Source organism: Rhopilema esculentum, chromosome 4 (genome assembly GCF_057945365.1).
Source record: "Rhopilema esculentum isolate cy_ngs chromosome 4, ASM5794536v1, whole genome shotgun sequence".
In the NCBI taxonomy this organism is placed as follows: Eukaryota; Metazoa; Cnidaria; class Scyphozoa; order Rhizostomeae; family Rhizostomatidae; genus Rhopilema; species Rhopilema esculentum.
In genome coordinates, this window is record NC_142818.1 from 3,093,490 (window position 1) to 3,120,241 (window position 26,752).

General features: G+C 35.4%; 2 protein-coding genes across 2 annotated transcripts; one reads left to right on the top strand and one right to left on the bottom strand.

Moving 5' to 3' along the window:
- Positions 1–28: 28 nt before the first annotated feature.
- Positions 29–26,724, bottom strand: LOC135691298 (integrator complex subunit 8). Its single transcript, XM_065209119.2, has 31 exons — positions 26,569–26,724; positions 24,369–24,442; positions 23,797–23,897; positions 23,222–23,285; positions 22,454–22,530; positions 21,740–21,799; positions 20,626–20,674; positions 19,429–19,713; positions 18,523–18,609; positions 18,031–18,195; positions 16,429–16,653; positions 15,888–15,955; positions 15,516–15,597; positions 14,914–15,004; positions 14,308–14,441; positions 13,305–13,415; positions 12,336–12,499; positions 11,772–11,830; positions 11,223–11,341; positions 10,449–10,536; positions 9,780–9,885; positions 9,310–9,343; positions 7,857–7,916; positions 7,462–7,523; positions 6,600–6,721; positions 6,347–6,450; positions 5,592–5,642; positions 5,381–5,457; positions 1,449–1,513; positions 827–870; positions 29–222 (listed from the first exon to the last, which is right to left on the bottom strand). The coding sequence occupies exons 1-31, from the start codon at positions 26,687–26,689 to the stop codon at positions 103–105; spliced, it is 3,069 nt and encodes a 1,022-aa protein (XP_065065191.2). The 5' UTR covers positions 26,690–26,724; the 3' UTR covers positions 29–102.
- Positions 1,713–5,210, top strand: LOC135688418 (uncharacterized). The gene has a single exon (XM_065205259.2). It carries the CDS (start codon positions 1,839–1,841, stop codon positions 5,079–5,081), a length of 3,243 nt encoding a protein of 1,080 aa, XP_065061331.2. The 5' UTR covers positions 1,713–1,838; the 3' UTR covers positions 5,082–5,210.
- Positions 26,725–26,752: the final 28 nt, after the last annotated feature.

Below are 26,752 nucleotides of genomic sequence, written 5' to 3' on the forward strand. Positions count from 1 at the left end.
GATGAAGGACATAAAACAAACAAAATAGTAATTGAAATTTTCATTTTCTTCTTAAAGCATTGCAGGTGAAATCTAACTAAATCTTTAAGAAAAAGCTTCCCACTAGTTCCAATAAAATTTGGCAAGGAACCTTAAGAACTTGCACTTCTTCAGGCCCGAAGTTTGCTTTAAAGTCTCTGGACTATTACAAGAGTTTATTTCTGGCTGACTGATCATCTTTACCTGGAATGAAAAAATACTGATTAGATCTGAAGGGTGTCTACAGTCTGCAAACCTGTGATCATTATTGGCCTATTATCATTATTGGCCTATATTCAACATACATATGGGGAGCAGAAGGCCATACAATGAATTAACTAAAGAGTATAAACCAAAATGAGGAATATTCGAGCTACAATCTTGGCAAAAAATAGCTGAAACTTTTGACCGAAAAAGGAATTCGCGGCCATACCTTTCTTTATATTATACACACTGCTGACCTAAATCCCCTGGTCAATGTTAGTTGAGATGGTTATAGAAAAAGTGGGGATTGCAGCACTGGTTACCAATCCAATCGCAAGATTGATCTGAGGGTAAGGGGGGAGCGGATGATGTGTGAGCAGCTTCTTTTTTTGCAAATGTCTCAGCATTTTTAGCCAAGTTTGTAGAACTCTGCATTTCATGACGACATTAACCAAATGATCAGTGTATAAGATGGTAGTACCTTAGGCATAAGTTTAAACTTACATTACAAAAATGGCATTAAAATTTCATGTTCTGCACAAAGCAGGAAATTTTCAATGGAAATTGTTTTGCAATGGTGCAATGGCAACAACGTTACACTTACAGCAATTTGCTTTTTCTCTTTTTCCCCACGTTTTGAATGTGAGTCTTGTTCGAAGTTAAGAAAGCTAGATTCACAAAAGTATGTCTTAAAATACAAGATGTTCTAGGTGCAGCTTGGCAGTAAACATATGTCTATATATTTACGAAAGACAATGACAAAAGACAATTTATATTTTTCCGGAACACGTTTCATCCTTTCAAGGAGGAATTATCAGCCATTTTTCTTTAGCACTACTGATTTTTGTGAAACAAAAATTTAGTTATATATATTTATATCGTCATCATATCGCCAATAAAACAACTAAATTTCTGCAAAAATTGGTGCCTCGAAAAAATTATTTCAATATACCAAAGGCGAAAGAAATAGACTTAAATGGGGTTTGCACAACAAAGTTGAATACACTCGTATTAAAGACGACTTGCTAGCTCTCTAGGAGTTAAAATAAAAAAGGGGAGAGAAAACTCCAAAAGTTAACGAGACGCTGACAAAAACGAAGATATTCTGAAATTTGAACGGAAAGTATATCATCAGAGGAACGACCTAAACTTTGAAGGTGGAAACAATGAATTTTAGGTTTGAATCAAAACTAACGTGAAGTTGACTAAACTTCCGAAAAGGATACAAATTAAGAACTCGAGAATGGTTGGATCCCATATACAGTCATACGTCGTGTCGATCAGATCACATCTGAAACAAAAATTTCAATAATTATTATGACCGTTGCATATAGATAAGAATTTAAACCGATCTGACAGCAGGTTATAAATTCAGGTATTCCGACATTCAGGTATTCAGGTATTCAGGTATTCAGGTATTTGACAGCAGGTATTCCGATTCGATTCGTGCCGTGTGCGAGAGCAGACGTGTTTTTAATGGCGGGGAACAATTTCTTGATTTTGTTGCTGAAAACTTTGGTGAAATTACTGAAACATAGTTTACGGTGACAGAAAGATAAATCAAGTTATTTGTTGCAGTTATGGATGCTTTTCTGTCAAAATAAGGCGGCGTTTCGATGGAAAGATCTGAATACGTGCCTCCCGGCACTAACTCGCAGCTTTTTACTGAATCATTTGGTTGCCAGTTTTGCTCTCGATCGTTTAAGAACCAACGAGGTTTGAGCCAACATTTACGCTGTTGCCGAAAAGATAAACAAGGTAACATATCTAATTTGAATTCAAGTAATAACGCAAATTTTCAAGGGAGTTTAGTAACAAGCTTCTGTTCAGATTTCGTTCAAGATTTAACCGTTAATTCGAATGACTTTCCGAATGTTCAACCGAGCACCAAACGTTCTAATGATGCGCTTGCAACTCGAACGCAGAGTTCTTCTTCGATTCAACCTGAATTGACTTACAATCAACGAACCCTGCCTCTTTTTCATCCTATGCCTGTCTCGGAAATTGGAGAGCCTGGTGATAGTGCTCACACATCAATATTGTTAGACAATGGTCCAAAAGTGTGGGGAATACACTGCAAAAAGGACGTTCAAATGGTCATTTCTGCCATTTACGAAGAAGTTGTGTATTGGAGGAGAAACATATTTATGCTTCCTACAGGTTCAGCAGGAAAGAGATATATTGCAGAGATGACTCGTCTTATCAATGCCTGGAATGAAGAAGTGGAGTCCTTAAAGGATATCGCTATCAAAACAGTGATGCCAGCTCTCCTACTGCAGAAGCCATCTTTCAGATCAAAGGCAAAACAACATGGCGAGTGTTTACGACGGAGAATGGATTTGTGGTTAGAAGGAAATTTTGATGCACTAGTTAGAGAATGTAGAACAATCCAGTCCAAACTCCCGAGTTATAGCAACAACTTCTCTTCGGGAGATCTCGCAAAGAAATTTGCAAATCTGGTACTTGAAGGGAAAATCAACGCAGCGATGAGATTATTAGATGCCAATAATGCCAGCGGTTTATTGAGTCTATCTGACAAGGTTATTGACGAATTGAAGATGAAACATCCCCCTTCAGCACCAGCGGATCCTTCGACTCTCATGGCTGGAGAGATTCCTTTCATTGACCCTATAATGTTTGAGAACATTGATGAAACAATTATTACTAAAGCTGCGTTACATACAAAAGGTGCAGCTGGTCCCTCTGGAATGAATGCTGTTGGATGGCGGAGAATTCTAGTATCCAAAAATTTTGGAAAGACGGGTGAGGAACTGAAAACAGCTTTAGCAAAATTCACACGCATACTGTGCATAAGAGATATCAACAAAGGCTCGATTGAAGCATTTGTTTCCTGTCGCTTGGTCCCTCTTGACAAGAATCCTGGAGTTCGACCAATCGGTATTGGAGAAGTATTGAGAAGGATCATTGGAAAATCAATTATCCGTGTCATTAAGCCTGATATACTCGAGAGTGGAGGATCTCTACAGTTATGCACTGGATTACCTTCAGGCTGCGAGGCTGCTGTACATGCAATGAAAGATATATTTGAAGAGGAAGAAACTGATGGCCTGCTTCTAGTGGATGCATCAAATGCCTTTAATAGCTTAAATAGAGAGGCACTATTGCATAACATCAAATATATATGTCCTCCAATGGCTCAATATGTAAATAACTGCTATGGAAAACCATCTCGTCTCTTTATCACAGGAGGTAAAGAAATACCATCTGCCGAAGGAACGACCCAAGGCGATCCATTTGCTATGCCTGTTTATGCAATTGGAGTTATGCCACTTCTATCATTGATAAAATCAGCTGAAAGCAAGGTAAAGCATGCAGCTTATGCAGATGATCTTGGTGGTGCAGGGACGTTACTTCACTTAAAATCGTGGTGGGAAAATGTTCTGCACTATGGTCCTTTGATTGGTTATCATCCCAATGCATCAAAATCATGGTTGGTAGTGAAAGAAGAGAACTATGAGCAAGCTTGCAAGATCTTTGGCAACACTCAGATCAATATCACAACATCAGGACGAAAATACTTGGGTTCATATATAGGGACGGCCAATGATAAATCAGAATATGCAAACAAAGTAGTGAATGGCTGGATTGAAGAGTTAAAAGTACTATGTAGAATAGCACGCTCAGAGCCGCATGCAGCATACACTTGTTTTGTTAGTGGATTTCGTCATAGAATAACTTATTTAACTAGAGTCATCCCTGATTTTTGCAAAGCACTTAAACTGCTCGATGCTTATATAAATGAACAGTTTTTACCGGTGCTAACTGAAGGCTATCACTGCTCTGAAATTGAGCGAAAACTAATCAGTCTTCCGGTACGTCTTGGAGGACTTGGTATACCAATATTTTCTGAGTTAGCTCATCAAGAATATGCTTTTTCAAAGAGAGTGACCAGTCAGTTATCAATGAATATCAAGCAACAAGCAACTGAATTAAGGCTTAACAACAATGAAATGAAGAAAACGAAGATTGAAATTGCCCATGAAAGAACAAAATCGCATGAGGAGAAACTTGCACTGCTAAGAGAATCTATGACACTCGATCAACGCAAAGCAAACGAGCTGTCTTGTATGAAAGGTGCGTCTTCATGGCTCACTTCTCTTCCTTTGAAGGCTGAAAATTTTGTTCTCAACAAGTGTGAATTCCACGACGCAATCCGATTAAGATATAGATGGCATCTAAAGTTCATGCCAACTATTTGTGTATGCGGAAAACACTTTTCCGTTGACCATGCGATGTCTTGTCAAAAAGGTGGATACATTCATCATCGACACAATGAAGTACGTGATCTACTCGGCAAGTTAGCAACAGAAATTTCAAATGATGTTAGAATTGAGCCACCTCTACAACATCTCAGTGGTGAAAATCTCCCAAGAAATTCCAACATATCAGAAGAGGCAAGGCTTGACATCAGCATACGTGGCTTCTGGCAGAAGGAACAAAGTGCATTTTTTGATGTAAGGGTATTCAACCCATTCGCACCGTCATACCGAAATCAGAAACTAAACAACATTTTTGCAGGGAATGAAAGAGAGAAGAAACGCGCGTACAGTCAAAGAGTTTTACAAGTTGAGCATGGTTCTTTTACGCCATTGATTTTCGCTCACAGTGGTGGTTCAAGTAGAGAAACTGAAAAGTTTATATCAGTTTTATCAACGAAGATATCAGAGAAACGTGATCTGTCAATTTCACTGGTTACCAATTGGATTCGTACCAAGCTGTCATTTGCACTACTTCGAAGTGCCATACTGTGCATACGCGGTTCCAGAAATAGGCAAACAAAAGTTCAAGTGGACACAGCCAACATAGAAATTGTACAAACAATATCCCGGATTGATTAGTTAAAATTGTTGGGAAAAATAAAAAGATTCAAGTTTTTCAAGTTTTGTTCTAAACATTTGTGAACCGGCGGCCTTTCGGTATATAAACAGCGCCAAATGTTGAATCATTGATGAGAATTTATTTGTTCAAAAAAATCTGACAGCAGGTCGACAAACCTTAAATATGTCAAATAAAAACGTTTGATGAGTCAATGCCTTATTGAAGGAATATAAGAAAACTTAAAACAGGAAGAATATATTTCCTAATGTTTAAATAATATCGAAAAAAGTGTTACAAGTGACAAAATTTATCCACTTACGTTTTGCCATTTTCCTGGATTGATTTCAAAACCGTTCCATAGTCGATTGGATCAACAAACTGACACAAGACGACAGCCTTTAAAAGACGATGATTTAGTTTACGAAAGATATTAAAGCAAATTAAAAATATTTTCTTTGAAGATGACGTCGATAAATGAAAATAAGCTACAGAATTGATAGGTAATGCAAGTACATCTACGACTGTCATACCTGTGAGTAAAACTTTTGCTTCATGCAGCAGTCGATCATACGCTGATAAATCTACAAAAAGACAAGAAAATCATGATTTAAGCTCACGATTTTGTCGGTCACGATATAAATCATTTAAAAAAAGAAAAAGCTTAAAGATCCATGGGCCCAAGAAGACCGAAATCATCTTGGAATGAAACATGGAGTAATAGTTGTATTTCACAACAAACAAACAAAAATAAAAATAAAATATAAAGAACAAAGTATTCTGGCAGAAAGTGACAGCCCCATGTTTTTGCTAACTGAGAAAATCAAATTACTTGATCTCTCTCAATCTACATTACTTTTGCTCTATTGAGTTGATGCATTGGGTCGTGAAAACAGCTTTTGTAAGAAATGAGGAAAGTAAATGATGAACTTACCATTATAATTCGAAGAAGAACCGGGGAAGGGGGCTTATGAAGAGGAGGGGGCGTCTTAAAAATTTGATATTACCTAAGAAAATCTTATTTAGCACGCATAATATATTTCAAAAACAACAAAATTCGGGGCCTGAAAAAACTATATAAAAATTAAACTGGACAAATAAGCTCTTAAATTTAACTATATGAAACTAGCAATAAGTTCTCAATGAATGTAATCAATTGGGTGCTCTTTCAAAACCTTGCAGCATAATAGAAGAAGGCTTAGTAGAGGGAAACTTGGCTTATTTACAACTTGCCAATATAATTATAACGGTATGACAAAAGCTAAGCTTCGTATATGACTAATTTTACCTGATCGTCCCAAGCATGAAATGGGACTGGTACGCTAAACATGTTTGACGTCATAGCTCCGACTTCTAAATACTGCCTCATCGCATCCCTGTGTTTACCTTCAACTAAAAAGGAAAGCATTATGATAAATAAAGTAAAATAGACCAAGGTATGACGCAATCTCAGAGAAAATAAAACTAGAAAGAGGTGCAAAAAGGTTTTTCATTGTGAAAGACCGCGATAAAAAATAGTTACATGTGAAAAATAGTGTTACCTAAATAAATGTCAGCTTTGTTCCTCAGCCATGCTATGTTTCGCGGGTCTGACTTTATAATTTTGTCCAGCAGTGGACTCAAAACGGACAGAATCTGCTCGCATTTGCCATCCATGTTATCACTAGCGATTTAAAAAAACCATGTTTAATTCCTTGTAATTTTTTAAACAAGCTGCGCTAAACGAAAGACAATTTGAAGACAGAATGAATTTTGTGTAGAATATACAGTAGCTCGTGTAGTCGAGAGATAAGCTCGTATTGAGTATAAAACGTCAGAAGAAGAGTCCGAAAGTACAAGATGGAAAATATATACACAGTTGTTGACAACGCTATCACGCAGTTTTCATCTAGCAGTTTTGGAATCGATCTACAAACAAACGAAAAAGCCGCTATTGTGTAGAAAGGGGAGTTAGTTTTCTCTCTTGGACTCCAGTGGTGATTTTTCCTATAGGCTCGCAGCACTGATTGGATAATTATATTGGTCATGTGCTTGCGTTTTTTTAATATTTACAGGCCTTTCTTAGAAATTTTCACTCATCACACCTGCACTTCATGATCATTACCTAAAACCATAAGTTTTCTATCGTCATATAGTTGCTACTCCACAAATTGAAACTTGAAACTGGTAAAGCAAATATTGCCAATCACAAGAGCAATATTCAATTTTTATTATCAAGAAAAAACTTGATCTTGAAAAAATATATATGTTATAAAGGAATGTACGAAACTGTCACTCTACAGCATGTGAAAATTATGAAAAACATTACGAATCTTGTGCTTAAAGTTCAAAAACTTCAAAAGTTCAAAATTACGATTTTCTAAACAGCTAAATCATGAAATGAAAAGGATAAAAAATACTTACAAGTTTAGGGTTGTAGGCCAAATATGACTGTATAATGCCTTAAGCTCAACTTGACCGTTGTTCTGTTAACAGATGAAGTATTTTCATTTTTATATTTCATATTTGATTTGTTTAGGGAGGGTTGCCCTTTAACAGAAGTTGTGTTTCAAGGGGCCCTCCAATAAGGTATCACCTCTAATACAAAAAATTATACCAAAATATTTTTGTTAGAAATTCCTTTGCAAAATATCTTGTTTAAACCCATGGCTACTTAAGGAATATTTGATAATACAATGATAAAACTCATTATCAAGATGACAATATTCTCAAAATTTCATTCTCAGACACGAACATACAAGCTATAAATAAAATTTGTGAAGCGTCAACAAGCCTTTATCATGGGTTGGTTGACTTACCTTCAACAGATTCATTATAGATATCAAGCAGGATGCCACCACAGACAGCACGGTGCTGTTCTAAAAACGAAGAAACATGGAACAGTCAGGTCACCGTATAGAGATAGTGAACAACTTAAATTATCAGCAAAAAAGGTTTCACTGAAATTGTTCCATTGGCTCTGTAGTAAAATGTATCTGTATTGGCTCCACTATCAAGTTTTTATCAAACTAGCATGTTGGTATCGGGTTTTAGAAATGATAGGAAATTCATTTTTTGTTAGAATGAAGATATACCAAAAAGAAAAAAATACAGTAAAAACCCGCTTGGAAGAACCTACTTTTTCAGAGCTTGGCAAAACAGGTTCTTGTATTATGGGTTACTTATTAACAGTTTAGGCTAAATAGGTTCTTAGTTAGGTTCTTAATTTCTACAAAGTAGGTATTGTTGTTGATTATCAAAAAAAAGTATTAAATCTGGTCTTTTCTTCATTCTAAATATTCATATTGTACCAATGTTGCCAAAAGTCCACAAAAAATTGATCAATGAAACAGTACTGTGTACAAAATAGTATCAATAATCGATTCATAATAACAGTACAAATTCAACATGCATATTGAGTTTTATTTAAAAAATTCAATTTTTTGCCACCTTTTTGGCTTTTGGAAAAAGTATATAATTTAAATGATGGAACCTCACAAATAGGAGCCTATTGGAAATTGTTTGGCTAAACAGGTTCTTATATTTTTTTGAGTATTGAAAGAGCGAATTTCTGCTAGAAGATTCTTAAAGCTCTGTGTAAGAAAATGCTGGTTTTTACTATAGAAAAACCTGTAGCTTGGGAAAACACCGTGTTTTTCAAACCTTTTTGATCCACGGCATATTTTTTCATAGCAAGAAATCATGAGGCACTCCACCGACAGACAATGTTACAAAATGAAACCTGGTGGCCTAAAGTCACAATATAAAGAGGTTCTCGTCGAAGCATCTTGAATAAGATTCAAACAAAGAAAAGTATTTTATGATAAAATATAATATTTTATTCACACAGTGTGAAATCAAGGCCTTTTCGATAAGCACAGAGTTGATAGCCTTGTAGGAATGGAAGAAATACTCTTCAATTGTTTTAGATCAATTAGTTGAAATTGGAGAATTTCCCACGGCACACAAGACAAAACATCACGGCACAGTGGTTGAAAAACGCTGCACCAGCAGATCATAGCATTGATTTCAAATATCAGATCTTGACAGTACTTAAGCGGAGGGAGCCAAGTAGAGAATAACTGAGTCCAAATAGCATAGACAATCGATTCATACAGTCAAAATGGCACCCCTGTCTGTCATATGAAGATACTGAAACCTATCAAATCAAATAAGGAATCTAGGTGGAATTGATATTGGGAGAAAATGATAATTTACTAGGTCTAAAATTCTACCAGAATAAAAATTTTTCGGAATAAAGTATTTAAATACCTTGAGTGTTTTGAGAAACATAATGAAGTCGTTCCTAAAAACGTAATAAAGCATTCAGAAGTTAGGATGTATAACGACTGAAGCTTAATATGCACTATCAAATTCAGCCTTAAAATGGGTACTTTTTAAAGAGGGTGATAGACATGGTCTAATAGAAACAACTTTTGAAAATACACAGTAAATTCAATGCCTGCCAAAATTAATTGGAACAACTAACAGTTTAAGTTCGAATATTTTTTCATTTCGTTCCCAAAAAATACTCGTTACTGGTGATATAATCTAGACAAATATCATACATGTAACAAGAAAAATAAAAACTTCCTGATCTCTTTTTCATTTCTTTATCAAACAGATATTGTTTCAAGAGAATGATATATTGACTGAAATCTAAGTATAAAATTGACGTGGGTAGATCAAAACGTATGGCAGTGATTGAAAAAGAGAAAAAATAAAAAAGGGGTTAAACTAACTTGGTTACGGCAGCAGGACTACGCCTGGTACCCTGAGGAGATCTTTCAAAGGCCATCAGAGGTTGTCCGCTTTTGTTACTAACACAGTCGCATACGATTGTAATAACTGTCATAGAAATCGAAGAAACATGATGGATCACAGTGATTCAATGGCTATTTTAATAGACTTTTTTTATAGTGAGGTCATGCAAAATGATGCAGTGAAGCTCCATCAACTTCAACGATGAGATGAATGAGGTAATATTTGACCCTTGCTAATGGTGGGTCATATGTTTAGGTACCCCCGTCAAGGTACCTATGCTTATGGGGGAGGTGATGGTATCTGATTTACTTAAACTGTCTCACGTTTTGATCAAGATCTCCAAACCAAAGCACCTACTTGACTTGACAAACTGAGGTAATATACGACTTGAGCGAAATCTTTATTTGAATAAGGTAGGAAAAATCGGGAAAAGAAAATCAGTCCGACTAAGTGAAAGTTGTACGGCAGTGTACAATCTTGCGGGATTCAACTGGATTGTCAATTACGATTCATTCTGGATTATCAAACACAACGGAGTTTTCTGCTACATGATAGAATTTAAAAAGAAGTAAATTTGATTTAGCAGATAGATTTGAAGGCTCCCGCCGTAACAGTACCTCCCAGTCCATTCGCAATCAACTTCCTACCTGTGTTCCACAGTTCACTTGCGTGTTTACAGACTGCATCACCTGCTTTTGATAAACCAACAGAAACCGTTGCAAGCTGACAACCAAGCTGCAACAAAGATAAGACGGAAGAGTGGATGTTAAAAAGCATTTTACAAGAACATCTTGATGAGGGTGACGATGCAGGCAGAGGGTGACGTTGCAAGTCCATGCCTGAGGGCGCAGATGAGGAAATTAGCTTGCGAGACCAAGAAGAATTATTTCTTTAATTTACTGTTCAAATGACGAAAACATCCGAAAGAGCTTCCAGACATTTGGTATATGATGAATAGGCATAGATGATATTCACTGAGGTTCTACCAAAATATGTTGCAGCTTTAATAGAATGGTTAAATACAGGAATGTATACGCTGCTTTAAATGCTGAAATATAGCTCTATATTGTGCACGTTTGGACCTTAAATCTGGCGAAAAACTGCTGAATCTAAGCTGAGTTATAAGTCAGACAAATTTATTATTCAGGCCACAGAATTTTCTTTTGACATGAAGGGAACAGTTTCTTTTTAGACACCTATCTGTATCTTGAAGATACACAGGATAGGATAGTTCCAATTCCTTGTTAAACATTTTCAGTGGATGCAATAAATAGAACACTTATAAAATCTGAAGTGGGAAATTTCATTTGAAGAAATCTTTGCCTTGAAATAAAATAATATTTTAGGTTTACATAAATGGTGAAATTAAAAGTTGTTCTAAGCTTCCAAAGCATTGAATTAAGTATCAATATGACACAAACCTCCATGAAATCTGCTACTCCTTCAAAATTTCCCCTTTCATCAATCAGAAATTGCCACTCTTTGTTGTTTAAAAGGTACGACACAATGTGACAATAAATTTCCTTTTTAGGAAGGGGATCTATAAGAAAAAGTATATTTAAAAAAATTCTGAAAGGAGAAGGCAAACTCTAAAATAATACCTCCAAAGAAAAAAGAAAATATCTCTATGAGATCCCCAAGCATACAGAAGAAAGCATTATGCCAGCATTTTGTAAAAGTATTTAATGATATTGGAATATTACAACTAGATCTTATTTTAGACAGTTGTGAGAAAACACTGCTACAGTATATTGCTAATTGGCGAAGAAGGTGCTTCTTAGTGCGTCTTAAAAAATTAGAAACATTCCAATATTGTTTAACAGAACTTGTTATCAAAAGAGCTTGTTTATACACAAGAAATGCAAAATACGGTCGCAGTTACAAACACCCAGTTTACGATTTCTAACCACAAGAATGCTATTAACAGTGGCTAGAAAATGCTTAAGTTCTTGTGGAAAAACCACCATTACCTTGCTCTCGGTGGTGGTAGCAGGCTTTGCAGAGGCGCAGAGTATCAACATTCACGACGCTAGAACGAAGACTAAACAATGAGCTGATTAAAAAAACCCATTCACCTTTTTGCTGATGCAGTAGATCTGGAAGGCGATTGCTTATGGATATATATTTCTTTATAAGATAGCACCACTGAAATATGTTACAATATAAAGAGAGCAACGAATAGATGCTTCATGGGGCTTGATTTTGCTCAATTTAAAATTCAGGGTGACAAAAATAATGTGATTCCCACTTTAAAATATGGAAATCTTTAGCCAAATTATGCTAATAGAATGGAATAAATATTCTAACGCATCAATTAATTATTAGAAAAAAACTTCAATCAATAAAAGACAAACAATTCGTTTTATTTACTTCTCGCAAGCTGTGCTTAGGTATATCAGGCAGACAATACCCTGTGATGTATGACATATATATTCTATACAGTAAGTTGGGCAGTCATAAAATGATGATGACTATTTGTATACAAAACAGCGGCAAAGAGACGAACACAGTGTTGCAAACAGTCAGAAACAAACCTGCCGTCTTGTTTATTTTGCTCACGTTGGACTTTAGCAGACAACATCTCGTGGTGTATGACATTTTTTATTCTATTTGTCTGACTGTTGCTCCCAGACTGCAGACAGTATTGATTCAAAACTTCCAATGCACTTGTCAGCAGACTCAACGATTGACCAAGGTCCTTAAACAAAGAGAATTTATAATGGCTTTGAAAAAAAGCAAATATTTTGAAACATGTTACTAAAGTTCTTCGCCTGACACTCTTTAGAGTATAAAACGTCAAAATATAGAACAAAAACTCTACGCTATACCTAGTTGTGGGTCGAAATAGGCCAATCAGAAACGCGGGCACATGACTGTAGACGTTGCCCAATCAGTGCCGCTTACTTTTTGAATATGTTGGCGATGGTGAACACGAACTCCTTCTGTCCACACAATAGTAGCTTTTTCATGTGTATGTAAATGGATTCTAAAACTGCTAGATGGAACGATGATCGGGCTTTACCAATAATCCTGTCGCCATTGCAATCTTTGTGTCGGACGAAAAGCTGTAGAAACATGTTTCAAAATGTTTGCTTTTTTTCAATATACAATATAAACTCTCTCATAATCAATACCTCTACGCATTCACGTGTCAATGTCACGTGTCACGTGTCAGCCCCATATCTCAGGCCATGTTCCTAGCATTGGATAAGATTCAAAGAGTATAAGGCTACCATATTATTGTTTTCCAGCAACTAAAAATATTGGCAAGAAGGCAGTTGTAGGAAAATACTGTAAGTGATATTGTTCTGTTTACAAAAACGCTGTTGCAGATATTACCAATAAACAGCTTGATATGCCGAGGCTGAAATCCATGGTCGCGAATGTTGTTTGCCAGGCTCGGTAAAAATCAAAAATCAAAACTTATTGTAATTTTACTAAGGGCATAACTTTTTAAAAGAAATGGTAAAGAGAAAAAGTTTAAAATGAGAGTGATACAACACCTGTTTGCCAGCCAATTCTCGGGCCTTTGTGAGGTAAACGTGAAGAAGCATTTTGGTAATCGGATCACGAACTTCGCTTACCAGTTCAGTATAGGGAGCGCACTGGAATCCCTGGAGTGGAAGGAATACAAGCATTTAAAAGAATGGGTACCATGTTTTAGGAAAACAGTTAGGTTTGAATTTCTAAATTGACTGAGATGCTGGTATCATATGGAAAAAAGTAACAAAAAACAGAATGTGATAAGTTAAGGTAAATCAACATGAAATTAAAGAAAATCTCGCTGCATGTTATTACTCCCGGCATATTTGTATTTTCGCTTTGAAATTACATGTCATTAAACATAAAACTTAAGCCCTCTTACTGATATATCACACATCTGGACACCAGGTGTTGTAAATGTCAAGGGGTGTATGTGGTTCTGAAATACCCCACACGGCCTATATCACTTGGAAGGTATTGTAGACAAAGTTATTTGTCATCTGTTTGGAGATATTGGCTGTAGAATGGTGCTTTTTGTCTGAAAGCTCTTCTACAAAACTCTGACTACAGGAAATCTGGGGGTAAATTTTCTGGTCTACTCCTTGGAGGCTGTCGTTAACGGAGGTTTTAATACAACTTTATAGATCCTACTTCAGTATTCTTGTTTAAGAAGATAAAGAAACTTCTCAAACACCTTGTGGACTATGTTCATTTGGAAAGTCCATGCCTGAAAAGTCTATCAATACGCTTTTGGAAATTCCAATACTCATTGTATCTTAAGAGTTTCTTAATTATGAAGTCATTGATTTTACCATCAAATCTCATGAGGTCTGGGTATTTTTCAAAATTCAATTGTTTCTTAACTTCCTGATTCGGAAATTGAAGTTTCTTAAATTCTCTGATGGGCCAGTACTCGTTCTTATGGCGAGTTTCTGAAAAAAATGAGTGTGCAGCAGACAAAAAATGCGAGAAGGCCTCTTGCCCATTGAGCTGACACATAACAACATATAAGACAATCTTTACCTTGGAAATATCTTTACCAGGGCACAGTTCCCCGAGACGTGCTGCCAGCTGTTTCAGTTTGTCAGGGCTCGTGCAAAGGGCAACCTCACGTTTTACAAAATGCGCATCTTCTTTGGGGTTGAAATCACTAACAGCTTTGGAAGATGCAAGAAAATATTTTGCCATGAAAAAGGATATGGTTTCGCAAGCTAATAAGGTGCGAATGAAGAAAATAAAAACTAAAACGTCATATAAATATCTGGACTAAGACTTGTGAGAATGAGACTTGTAAAAAGGTTTATCTTTCAAATCAGATTATACAGCAACAGTTCTACTTTCTTTCAGGTTTGCCCTTACACTTAATATTTACGTAACTTATCCCCAAAACTAATACAAACTGGAGATGCGGTCATCACCTGCACAAGCCAATATCAGTATCAGCTGGATTTTGAAATACAAAATTTCGCTCGAGAAATTTATTTCCGTAGATTCTATATTCCGTGAAACGTAAAACACTGGAAGGCTAGTTATGTTTTCAATAAGAAGTGTGAATAGTTACAAATGTGCTGGCAGCTTACATGTAGAGATATATAAAAGTAACATTGGCTGCACCGCTTGATGTCCTACCTTCCAGAAGCGAGCTCCCTCCTAGAGAAATACACAATATATTGTTGTCATCAGTTTCCATAGCGTCTTTTGCAATTGTGCCAGAACCACCCTACGCATCAAGGAGACCGTAGAAAAATCAATTTTCAGGTCAAAAATACATTTAATGAACATTTCTAACAAACTATAAAACACGTCTAATATATTACAAAAATCATACAATAATGGAACCAAAAATATTACCAGCAAAACTTACAATAACAGTAGCTTGCATTTGCACAAAAATTGACGTTAGAACTTCTTTAAAAGGAGGTACAATGGCTGCCAAAAGTCTTGGAACAGTGACGTCAGTTTTCAAGGGCAAAGTCACCCCTTTTGAATAATGTAGTTTGACTACAAAACCACGTAAGAGATAGGGAGGTACGTTTTTTCCTGCGACTTTTATGATATTTTTCTAAAATATCAACAGTTCTTTTAGAGGGAAGGGGGCGCGGAAGTAGGAGTATTCGGGAGAAGAATTCAAAAACATAAAAACACAACGCATATTGATGGATGTTTCAAGTACTTTTCAAGTACCTTGAGTGCTATATTGCAGTAGTCAGTTAGAGAAGAAACTTACAAACCTTTAGAGAAAACAAGGGAGAGAGTTGCTGGTCCGCAAGCAGGACTTCCCGCATGTCTTTTGAAATAAATCTAGAAATGGTCCTACAAAAAAATAGTCTGGTGTTGGTATGAGTTTGCAGAAGATGTTGACAGCGATGGGGAGTCATGAAATGATAATGACTATTTGTATTGTATTGTATTGTATTGTATTGTATTGTATTGTATTGTATTGTATTGTATTGTATTGTATTGTATTGTATTGTATTGTATTGTATTGTATTGAACTGTACTGCGCTGTCCTGTGCTGTATTGTGTTGTATTCTATGCAAATCGGAAATGGAAACGAGTATGCGAAGAAGTAGGGAAAATGGAATGAACATATCAAAACTTGCCTTAGCAATCTTTTCAAATTATCAGTATCCGCTCTTCTTGAGGCGTTGGAAATTATGTCCTTACAAAGCTGCAAGATAGAATTGAAACTGATGATATTTTTAACAAAATAACTTGCACGGTTTTATGAGTAAAGCATTATAAGAAAAGTCTTCACCTACAAGTTGCGCTTTTCTAAGGTTCTCAAGCAAGTTTGGTTTTTGATCACATAACCTGAAAGAACACCATAAAATACTCTAGAAGTATAAAATAACTTTAAACTGTTGCAAATTGAGATAGAAAAGTGAGCTAGTTTTGCTAATGGTCATTGATTACTGCAGATGGTCATGCGGTCAATTTGTCAATATTTCAGTCAATTTGTAACGCACTTAACTAATTTTGCATATTCAAGAGTATTTCATAAAGGTTTTTCGGTCAAAATTAAAACTTTCTAAGAATAGATATTATGACATCATCTCTTAAGAACTCTATTTCATCATGTCTTTTGTCAAAAAGGCATTTATAAGCTGAGTAGATATAAATCCAGCGTTATTAGAAAATCACCTCTATAAAAATAACGATCTCTTCTTTTTTAACACTCTTTAAAGACTTTAAAAAGGGACTAGGAAGCAGGTTTCCTGCCAGTGAACATCTGACAGCATTGCATGCGCATACGGAGAACAATAGGTCTTTGCGTTGCTCAGCAACAATAAGAGATTCAATGTTGATTCGATAATCCAGAGGTAATTCTTTCTTCAAGTTATCTTCCCTCAGAAGTTCATACAGCCCCTAAAAAATAACATTAGATTTTTATGAACAATTGTACCAAAGAAAAGCTTGTCAGAGAGCAGAAAAAGCTCTTTCCGTAACCCGTTATCTAGACAAGAAGCTTAGAGGTGCAAATCCTTTAGGGAATGACTGTATAAAATTGAACACAGCGTCGCTTTAATCTCTTATATCCCCCAGCTGCCTTTTTTTCTTTGCTTAGCTGTTTTGGTTTGTTTGCTGCCATGAGATTCAGGCCTGGTTACCTCAAGTTTTTGTCTTGGACCCAACCCCCCCCCCACCCCCAGTGGCGAAGAAAGTTGAGATGAGTGGAGGGGAGATTTCTGAGTGGAAATAGATTAGCTCTAAAAGGGTTACGAATAACGTAACCGAAAGATTGCAAAATATTTAATTGTTTTTGTTTCATTACCATTTCGAAGGGAGAAACATGCTTTTAATTGAAGGTTTTTCACCAGAACGTGCGGTATTCTTATAAGGACATAGTTGAAAATCGAAAGTTGTTTGTTATATGACTTTCTTTGCTGCAGCACATGCACTCGATGTTAACTCAATTTCCTTTTGACTTCTGCATCTCTGTCAAGACTAAACTTAAAACATTTGGGCTATGTTCCGTCATTCACTTTTACAAACAACACAAGAGGTGCCTTGATAGCCGCGAAAAACTAATCTACGTAACAACAAACAATATTAATCTACGTAAAAACAATTAATCAAAACAGAGTTGCACAAAGTTGTTGACCTTCTTCCAAACCTGCAATTTATGTCCTAAACCTTTCTCATTCTAACACATCGTAAAATTACCTAAAGTACAGCTGAATAGTGTTTTGTACCAGGCGAATTAATGTAATGGTCTCTCCAAGATATTTTTCTGTTTCAGCGCAGCATCAAGGCTCTTACCAAATTTATCAAGGAATCAACTTTCCTGACTTGTCAATATTTTCTCGTAGAATTTCTTTCTGTTACCATACCGACATTTCTAGCCTGATGTTTTAACTTTGAATAAAGTTTTAGTATAACCTCACAACTATAACGGATTTGACATGATTTCTTGTTTTTTGTACTAATGGTGATTTATTTTCAACAATTTAAAGAACAAGAACATCTTGTCTTTGTCAATGAAATTTCCTCATTTTTGGCCAAAACATTCCTCCAAACCAGGTTTGTAGGTTTGTAGGGATTTTTGCATCTCTATCAAAAATGATAAGAAACCAACGAAAACAGAAGGTGCTTTATCACAATTTGCAGGTTCTTTCTCATCTATTTTCAATCTAATATATATAAATCCATCGACCTTCTAGATTAATCTGAAAAATGAAACCTAAACAAGATCATTATCAACCTTATACAATCCTAATCAATCTGACAATAATCTATGGTTACCTCAAAATTCTTTGAAAGACACCTTTCAGCTCTCAGCATCAACGAGACATTTCCCTGCAGTAACAAATCATCACTTATTGTCTTACTGCAAATCATCGAACAGGCAAGAAAGGCACCTTTGATATCTGGTAGACTCTTCATTGCTTTGTATTCCTTTTCTTTTTGCTAAAATAAAGTCAGATTGTAAACATTTTATAGTTCAGTAATCTCGTTGTAATTGTAACATCGCTTTGATTTACTGTCGTTGGCATGCTTAATTGAAAGCAGTTTGTTTCAAGTGAGTTAAGCTTAAGTCACAGTCTGCTGTGTTGGAGAAGAACAATAATTACAAGAGAGCAGGAATCGGAAAGTAAACAGTTTTTAACATGAGCATATCAAGAAATTATAGCATTTTCTTGGGTTGTAAAATGACATACTATCTTAGCTTTGCTTTTGCAACCCCTCAAAATTGTAAAAAAAAGGTAACGAAGGTAATAAAGATTGTTTCCGTACCATATACTCAAAGAGTTGATTGAAATGCTTGAATGCATCGTGGTAGTCTTCTTGGAAGAAGTGAAATAGGCCAAGATCTGCAAATATCTGTGATAGAATTGAAAATATATTTAGCCAGATAGTTACGAACCAAGTAAAATGCAGCTGCCAAGGAACATGCCACTATGATATCAAGTTTTAACTGAACAAGGTGTAGGGCAAAAGTCACTATAAAATTTAGTTTTTAATTTTAAATGTATATTTCTTTATTTCAAAGAAGTTTTGCAACCAAAATAATGGAAGAACAGCCTCTATCCACCATGAAAATTTCGCTGGTTTTGTCCCACCTGAACGATTTAAACTATCAATCGAGCAATATAATTCCATCATGGCGCCGCGAAGTCCGAAATGATGTACTTCTAGGAATAATATGTGTGTTTGGGCAGAGATTTGCTTCTATGAACATAATAAACCGGATTTTGTATGGTTTTTCTTCCATCTTCGTAACTCCAGAATCTAGAAAAGTGTTTATACTCCATACTGATCCTCGGACAATTATATTCTAAAGCTCTGAAAGCCTTTCTCAGAAAAAATGGAAACAAGTCGTGATTGGGTGTGGCACTTATGTTTCGATTGGCCTTCCTCGCAGTCAATGTCTGTATGATCGCTATTTGTTCTCGGCTCTACACAATCATACAACTGATTCAATATGACTTTGAAAGATTTGAAAGATTGGAGGATAGAACAAAACAACATGCCCTGTCTAGTCCTGATGTCATGTTCTGACGTTTTAAACTCTGGATAATGTCAGACGAAAGCTTTAGTTTACTCAAATGTTTGCTTTTTTCAAAGTCATTTTCAGTATGACTTTATACAAAATCGAAAAGACAAGTAGAATATCAGTGAATAAAAGACGGCTTCACTTACTTGCATCTTGATATGTTCACATTTTAGAGCTATCACTTCATCATAAACATTCTCAGTAGCTTTAGTATCAGTAGCCAGCTCAACAGTGTCAGCAGCATCATTTTCTAAACCACTGCCGTCTTGCTCCTCAGCTATGTCCATCTCAGCATTACTGCTACCTACACCTATATTTGATTCAGCTTTTTTATTGCTATCATTCAAGCGTGGAAAGGGTACTTCAAGGTCTCTTTCAAGCACGAGGCACTGGTTCAATACATGAAGAGAGTGCGGTAGGTAGCCATATAGCTGCAAAAAAAGATATTGTCTTGACGAAGGAGATAAAGCCTTAAAACACGAGAAGTTCGAAGACATTTTCAATAGGCAAGCTGCACTGGGTGTATATATTTCCGACGTTTGTATTGATATAAACGACATACAAGTAACGATAGCAAACCAGTAGGTCTTGTAACAGGGGAACAAGGTAAATTACTCCCTCAATTGAAATTGGTAAGGAATTTAACATATGCTCGTCTGTTGAAAATAACTACAATGAAAACTGTCAATGATAAGCTACAATCCATTGCACACGTTGTGAAATGAAATCCAGGATAAATGCTGGGCAGCATGGACAGGTGAACCATAATATCAACCATTCTCTTTCCATCGAAAGTTGTATTCAGATGTCAGAAATATCGACATTCAGGCTGATGGCTTATTGGGTGCAAATTTTCTACGCCACCTGCCCTGGGTTGTGTCTCTTGCCAATCAGTTGAGATGATTGTGAAGCAAAGACACAAAATGTACTTTTCAGGCTCTACGCATCAGAATTGAAAGAAAAAATTCAATAAGAAACCCCACGCATGCTGGATCAAGCTTGGCACTCTCCGCTTTTAAAAATATATAATGCTTCTCTTGCAGAACTTCAGCGTAACACTATCAATGGAATCTCATTTACAGTTTACTTTTACAGTTTGAAGATCACATATGCAGAGGAACGGTCTAGATGATTCTAGACGCAATTTAGTCATTTAAATATGTTACTTAACTCATCCCTTTAACAATGTAATTTAGCCACTTAACTTTACTCGATTTCTTATTTCCACCGTTAAGAGCGTTTTTTCTCTAGCAATTGCATTGCTTGTGTAGCAATTCCTTAAATGATTCAGGTGAATTACTTCTTAATATTTCTTAATTATCTTAATATCAATTCATATCTACCATGGGGATCATCTGCTCTTCTTGTGAAACACTGTTTGAATTCCCAGGCCTTTAAAACAAATGTACATAAGAGTAAAACAATGTGAAGGACAATTCCACAATAAAATTAAATTCCATAATAAAGGGTGATCTTCTTCACATGATTGAGTTGTCTTTATACATATATTGTCTATATGTATAATGCTTATAATACTCAATCAGATACAAATAAATTGGGGGTGTAGTGCAAAGGGGCTCTGATTGGTAGGTCTGATGAAAGGGGGGCTGAACTCTCCTTGAAAAATGCCTAAAAGTGACTAGATTCTACTGCTCCCTTTTGATTTTGGGATTTGCTTAGCAAACACTGAGCCCCTGGAAGATATGCATTGCAAATGGTATAAGAGACATGTAAAATGAGACTAATCATAAAATGAGCACCCAAAATAAATAATCAAAGGTACGACCAGAGTTATTGTGCTAAATAAAATTTCTCCTACGGTTTTGTTTTCTCTCAGCCTTCAAACATGAACACAAAAGAATAGGTTTATAAAGCAACAAGAGTCAATAGCAAGTAAGAGATTTGCAGAGATTTTGATGTTTTTTGGAAGAACCTTTTATAAATCTTCTTTATTTTTTCTTCTTAACTTTCAATGTTTTGTTTTTTGATCAGGCTAATTGAGAGGGCTAACTCCCAAGGTAAGGTTAGTAGATAATGTTTGTGTCAATTAAAATTTTATTAGTGGTCAAAATTTGATGAGCAAAAATAATACGAATAAATAATGATATTGTACACAAATGAAAGATAAGTACGACTTTGTATCAATTTTTGCTCAATACTCAACACACAACACGCTCAACTACATTGATTGTCAGAATTTGATGTTTGGAGATGTGTAATATATTACACAATGAAATTAACTTTCAAAAAATGTTCTAAGATATTACATTGAAGCTCTTACAAACTGGAATGCATACTTAAAACTTCTGTATCAAAAATTTATTTATTTGAATTTCAGAAGGTTTATATCAAAATAAAATTAGCATGTATTATATATATTTATTGCAACCACACTTTGGTGCAGTTGGTGGGAACTAGATTTTCAGTCTTTAATAAACGTACTTAGAAAAACAATACCTCATTCTGCTTTTTTCCAGCTTTCTGCTCTGACTTATCTTCACTATAGAGCGCACAATCCTAAAAATATATCAAAAAGGCAAACTTTAGAATTTTTAAGAAAAACCAACAACGGAAGGTACAGAAGTTTTCTAAAAACAAGTTTTAGTGGTTTGCGTTCAGGAGTGTTAGAGATAAGGTGGCATATTAAGGGGGCAATAAAGCATATACTAATAAGTAACAAAAAAGGAGAGATGATCCTCAGTTCAAAAAACACATGCAGGAGTATGAATGAAAAACAGCATCTGAGATACATAAAAGGGGAAATCTGGTTGATTAGAGTAAAAGATTGGGCAAGTGACTTTGCTGCTCTGTAGTTGCTTTGCCTAGGATAACTGCAAACAGGTGATGATGAAAAAAACAACAGCAACAAAAACAATAAGAATAGACTAAATCTCTTCTAGATCTTCAAGAGTGTTTAAAAACTTGGGGTGAGATCTTTTCTCTTCCTCAGACATTTCATGGTACTGTCCCAAGCAGTTTACTGGTAAAATGCTTTCTTAAATTACATACTTAAGTATTTTTTAGACTCTATTTTGATCTAGAACAGGGGGATACTTCTAATCATTTCATATAAAAAATCTATGAAGGTTTTGATGAAGAAGTAGCACAAAATCTTAAAAATGATATCATTCTCATAATATGGTGCAAAACAGACACATCATTATCTCATACCATCTGTGAAATAGAATCCAAACCATAAGCAGTCTGTTGTCCATACCTTCAGGCTGAAACATACCAGTTATTGTATTCTGCAAGAAAAACAAGAAAGGGGACTATCAAGATCGTTTCGGGCAGTTACTTGTGTATATATGACCACCTTTGAGAGAGCCATCAGCCGGACCAATGGGGCTAGTTGGGATTTTGACAATAGGTGCCCAAATTCTTTTTACAAGCACATAGAAATGACTTTATCAAAAATAATGGACCAAGGTAATATACAAGCATGTACAAAGCGACAGAGAGGATTAAGAGGCAACATGTGCTCATTTTTGGAGAGAGAATTAAGAGGCAACATGTGCTTATTTTCTAGCATACTACATCTACATATAGCAATTTACACACTGTGAATATTTGTTCTTAAATCTGCAAACATTTTCTATTGGGCACCCTCTAGGATATTGGAGAAGGGATCAGGCCTCTTCTTACTACCCCTCTGGCCTGAACTATCTAGCAATCAACCTCCTGTAAACTAATGATTAGCAAAATAACAAACTTTAAATGGATGATGCATATAAAAGTAGTTTTATATAGCCAAAAGATGATATTATCTATAATTTTAGTAGATTTTATCTAAGCATTGGATGAATAACTGACTTAAAAAGAGCAAGATAAAAATATACCATATTCATGTAAAATGTAATTACTTCTAAAGTAACCCTAAATGATTGTCTGATAAAGGATTCAAACAGACATTAGAACTGAGAACGGAATCAAACTTGCCTCTGATAAACCATAATTCCGTAGAAGCTCAACCATCAATAGATATTGGAACGGCAGTTGAATGCTAAACAATACAAAATGGAGATTATGTTGGAGATTTTTTTAGCTTATGAAAGATTTCAAGAGCTTTGATATTCCACAAAAATCAATGATGCAATCAAAAATTGTGATTTTAAGAAATTTCCGCAATAAACTGAACAGATCTCTTTATTCTAAAGTGTTTTTAGAGATGCAACTTAAACAGGAAATAAAGGAAAGGTGCTATCTGGAAGCATTCTTCATAGGAAAATATCAGTATTACAAATGAGAAACATCTAAACTAGTATTAACTAAAATATTTCATCAGGGAATCAAAATTTTTACATTGCAATCAGTTTTAATTATTTTATATCTTTGCTCACTATTGAGATAAGAAATAAGAAATATCATATTACCCAATTATTAAAACCTCTCACTAACCAAGATATTTGACTGGAAAACAACATATTGTCAAAAAAAATGTCACAAAAATATATTTGTTCCTGTCTACGATCACATTTAAATGTATAGGAAATAAACAAACAATATTTTGATACCTATCGTCGATCTCATCCAAATCCCAGTGTGTGTAGGAGGCAACAACAAGTGCAAGAAACCTAAGCTGTTTTGTTCTTTCATTCTCTGCGGGCATTTGAGGCTGCAAAAACAACAGATGTTGCCTAGAGAATAATCTACTTTCTAACAAAAACTCTTAAAATATTAGAAGAAATAAACAGTATTCTTAATAATAACACTAAGAACGCATTCAGAGACTTATTTAGAAGATGTTGAACAAAAATTAGGTAAGTAAGCTACTTTAAAAATGAAAAAGTAATTCAAGGCATAACACCCCTTTTAGTCCTTTCTTGTGCAGCATAAATTCCCACATGTCATTATTTATAACCATGACAGCCCCCCCCCCAATAAAAAATTTGCTCTGACGACACCGTTAAAGCTTTAAAATTACTTAAAAAATTTAAAGGGGAAAAAAACCTTAAAAATCTTTATCGAATCACTCAGTTGCAGTGGATAGTCGTTGATGCAGCCAACCTGCTATCAGGAAATCATCCCTCTGTACTGGGAGATGCTAGGCATAACAGGAGAACTGGAAAGGGCTGAAAGTCCTTACCTGGCCACCAGCTATCTGGGAAGGCATAGAGCATTTCTGGAGAAATGTTTTGCACAACTGTAGTGGTGAAGGATCTAGGGGCAAGTAACAATTACAGGTTAACAGATACATCAATGTGGGTGATGCACACAATCATAATGTTTCCAGGGTTTAGTGCTAAGGAACAGGTTGATGGATCCAGGTCGAGGACGCTGCACCAGTGTAGAATCCATCTAGCTTATGTTGGATTTTTGCCCTCCTTCCATTTTCCAACCTGCGTTGGAGGCCATGAAAAAGGGGAGATAAAAGAGCAGAAGGGTCATATTCCAAAAGCCGTAAGGACATGTTACCTGTTTTAAGCATAAGCTACATTTATAAGGTTTAAGCAAATTTACTACCACTTCAAAATCATTTTCTGTTTTGCTGACTTATAAAATTATCATTTTTTCATTTCCATTGATCTGGTATAGGGGCGTAGCTACAATATTTACCTTTCTAACTGGTGACAATATCTACAATCAGAATATTAAAATTTGCTAGAATGCAGGTGAACGAGTATTGTATTGTAGATTGTATAGTAGATCATTTAATGTTAGTTTTTACAATAGTGAATATACACTAATTAGGACTAACATGAAGCAATTTCAAGGATTGCATAAGACAGTTCATTTACTGCAAAACGAACATGCACACTTGTTTTCAAGGAACCAAATTTTGATCAAATTCTTAAATTGTCTAGTATTTTGTGCTGTCTTTATTGATTCCGGGAGTGATTTCCAGATTTTAGGCCCTTGAAAACTTAATGATCTGATACCATTATTGGTAGTTCTGGCTTTTGGAATGTCAAGGGGTTTTTGAGTTGAAGGTTATGACCTGTTGTTTTGGGTACAAAATGGTCTTTCATGAAAACAGGATTAAGGTTGTTAAATGTTTTATAAACTTCGAGCCCTAAAATTCTAACTGATTGGACATGTATGATAGTTTCTTTTGAGTTAGCAAGTAAATAGTTGAATTCCGAATAGTCCGAATAGGCTAGTCTTAATGCCCTCCTGTTAATTTTCTCTAGCTAATCCTGACTTCCTTTACCACATAGCATCCATACCAATGGACAATAATTGAAGTGACGTAGTATAAATTAATTCATAATTATCTTTTTTTCTCTGTTGCCCATAATTCTTGTCAATCTTTTTAAAGAATTTAACTGTTTAGCTGCTTTTTACAGACCTTATTGATATGAGCATCAAACTTTAAATTTTCATCTATCTAAACACCAAGCAAAGTAACATTTTTCTCTATTTGAATAGCAAATTTTTGGTCAATTTCAAACTCATTTATGCATTTATATTTGCTGCCTGTTGTGATAGCTTGAAATTTAGAGGGATTCCCAATCATTTCATTAGATTTAAACCAATCCAAACATTTTCTGGTGTTAATTTTTACAAGTTGCAATAGTGCATCAGAATTTGCTGCAGTGACAGATATCGTGTTGTCATCAGCAAAATTACATAAAGACCCTTAAGTAAGGCTGTAAAAAATATCATATATGAAAATATTGAAAAATAGAGGTCCAAGTATTGATCCCTGTGGAACTCCTTGTCCACGTTTACCCCAGGAGCTGTAATGACCTTTCACTTGATGGAGATAAAATTGTGGAGTGTTATTTTTGGGTAATGGGGGCAGGTATTAGAATAAACATCATCAAAAAAGCCTAAAAAGGTTTATCGCATGATATCCTTGTATCCATGGAAGTTTTTAACAAACTACTTGATGAAGATACATGTCAGAACCCTGATGAGAAGAAATTAATTATGAAAAGTATAAGAATCAGTAAAACTCACTGTGATAGGCAAGATGTAGGGGCCTTGCATGCATCAACAAAGCAAAAATTTGCAAATTTTTCAAGGATTTTGTAAATTATAACAAAGATTCTTAAGAGAGATGAAAAAAATGTAAACTTTTATCAAACAAGTATTTTTAAAAGCATTCTCTTAAGGGTTCTTAGGCAGGATAATCATTATAACCTGTACAAGGCACATACATAAAACGCATACATACAATAAGATACGACCGTCCCATCACATGGTCGGGTGAGTTTTCATGCCCTGAACTTTAGTTTTGAAGTTGGTAAGGTATCTACAGTAGATCTAGCAGGGAAGCAAACAGAGAGGCGTTTACGAAAGACATAAATCAAATGGATGTTATGACTGAAAGATTTGCAGACCTGCATTTTTCGATGCAACATGTTCTTTGAGAAGTTTGCCAGTTTTATCCAAAAGAAATTCAAACCATGAAACGTATGGGGTGCTACTTGGTACCCGGCCCAACATCTTTTCTGCCGCCATTACAGTGAATTTCAGTGGTTTCCACCTTATCGGCAACGACCCACCTTATATTTACTGGCGAAG

What these genes read in the sequence shown, in the direction of transcription:
- LOC135688418 (XM_065205259.2), top strand. Translation starts at nt 1,839, where the DNA reads ATGGAAAGATCTGAATACGTGCCTCCCGGCACTAACTCGCAGCTTTTT.
- LOC135691298 (XM_065209119.2), bottom strand. Translation starts at nt 26,689, where the DNA reads ATGGCGGCAGAAAAGATGTTGGGCCGGGTACCAAGTAGCACCCCATAC. An exon ending in CCCAGATAGCTGGTGGCCAG is followed by an intron (nt 23,898 to 24,368) that starts GTAAGGACTTTC and finishes TTGTTTTTGCAG; the next exon opens with CCTCAAATGCCCGCAGAGAA. An exon ending in CTACCACCACCGAGAGCAAG is followed by an intron (nt 11,342 to 11,771) that starts GTAATGGTGGTT and finishes TTTTTCTTATAG; the next exon opens with ATCCCCTTCCTAAAAAGGAA.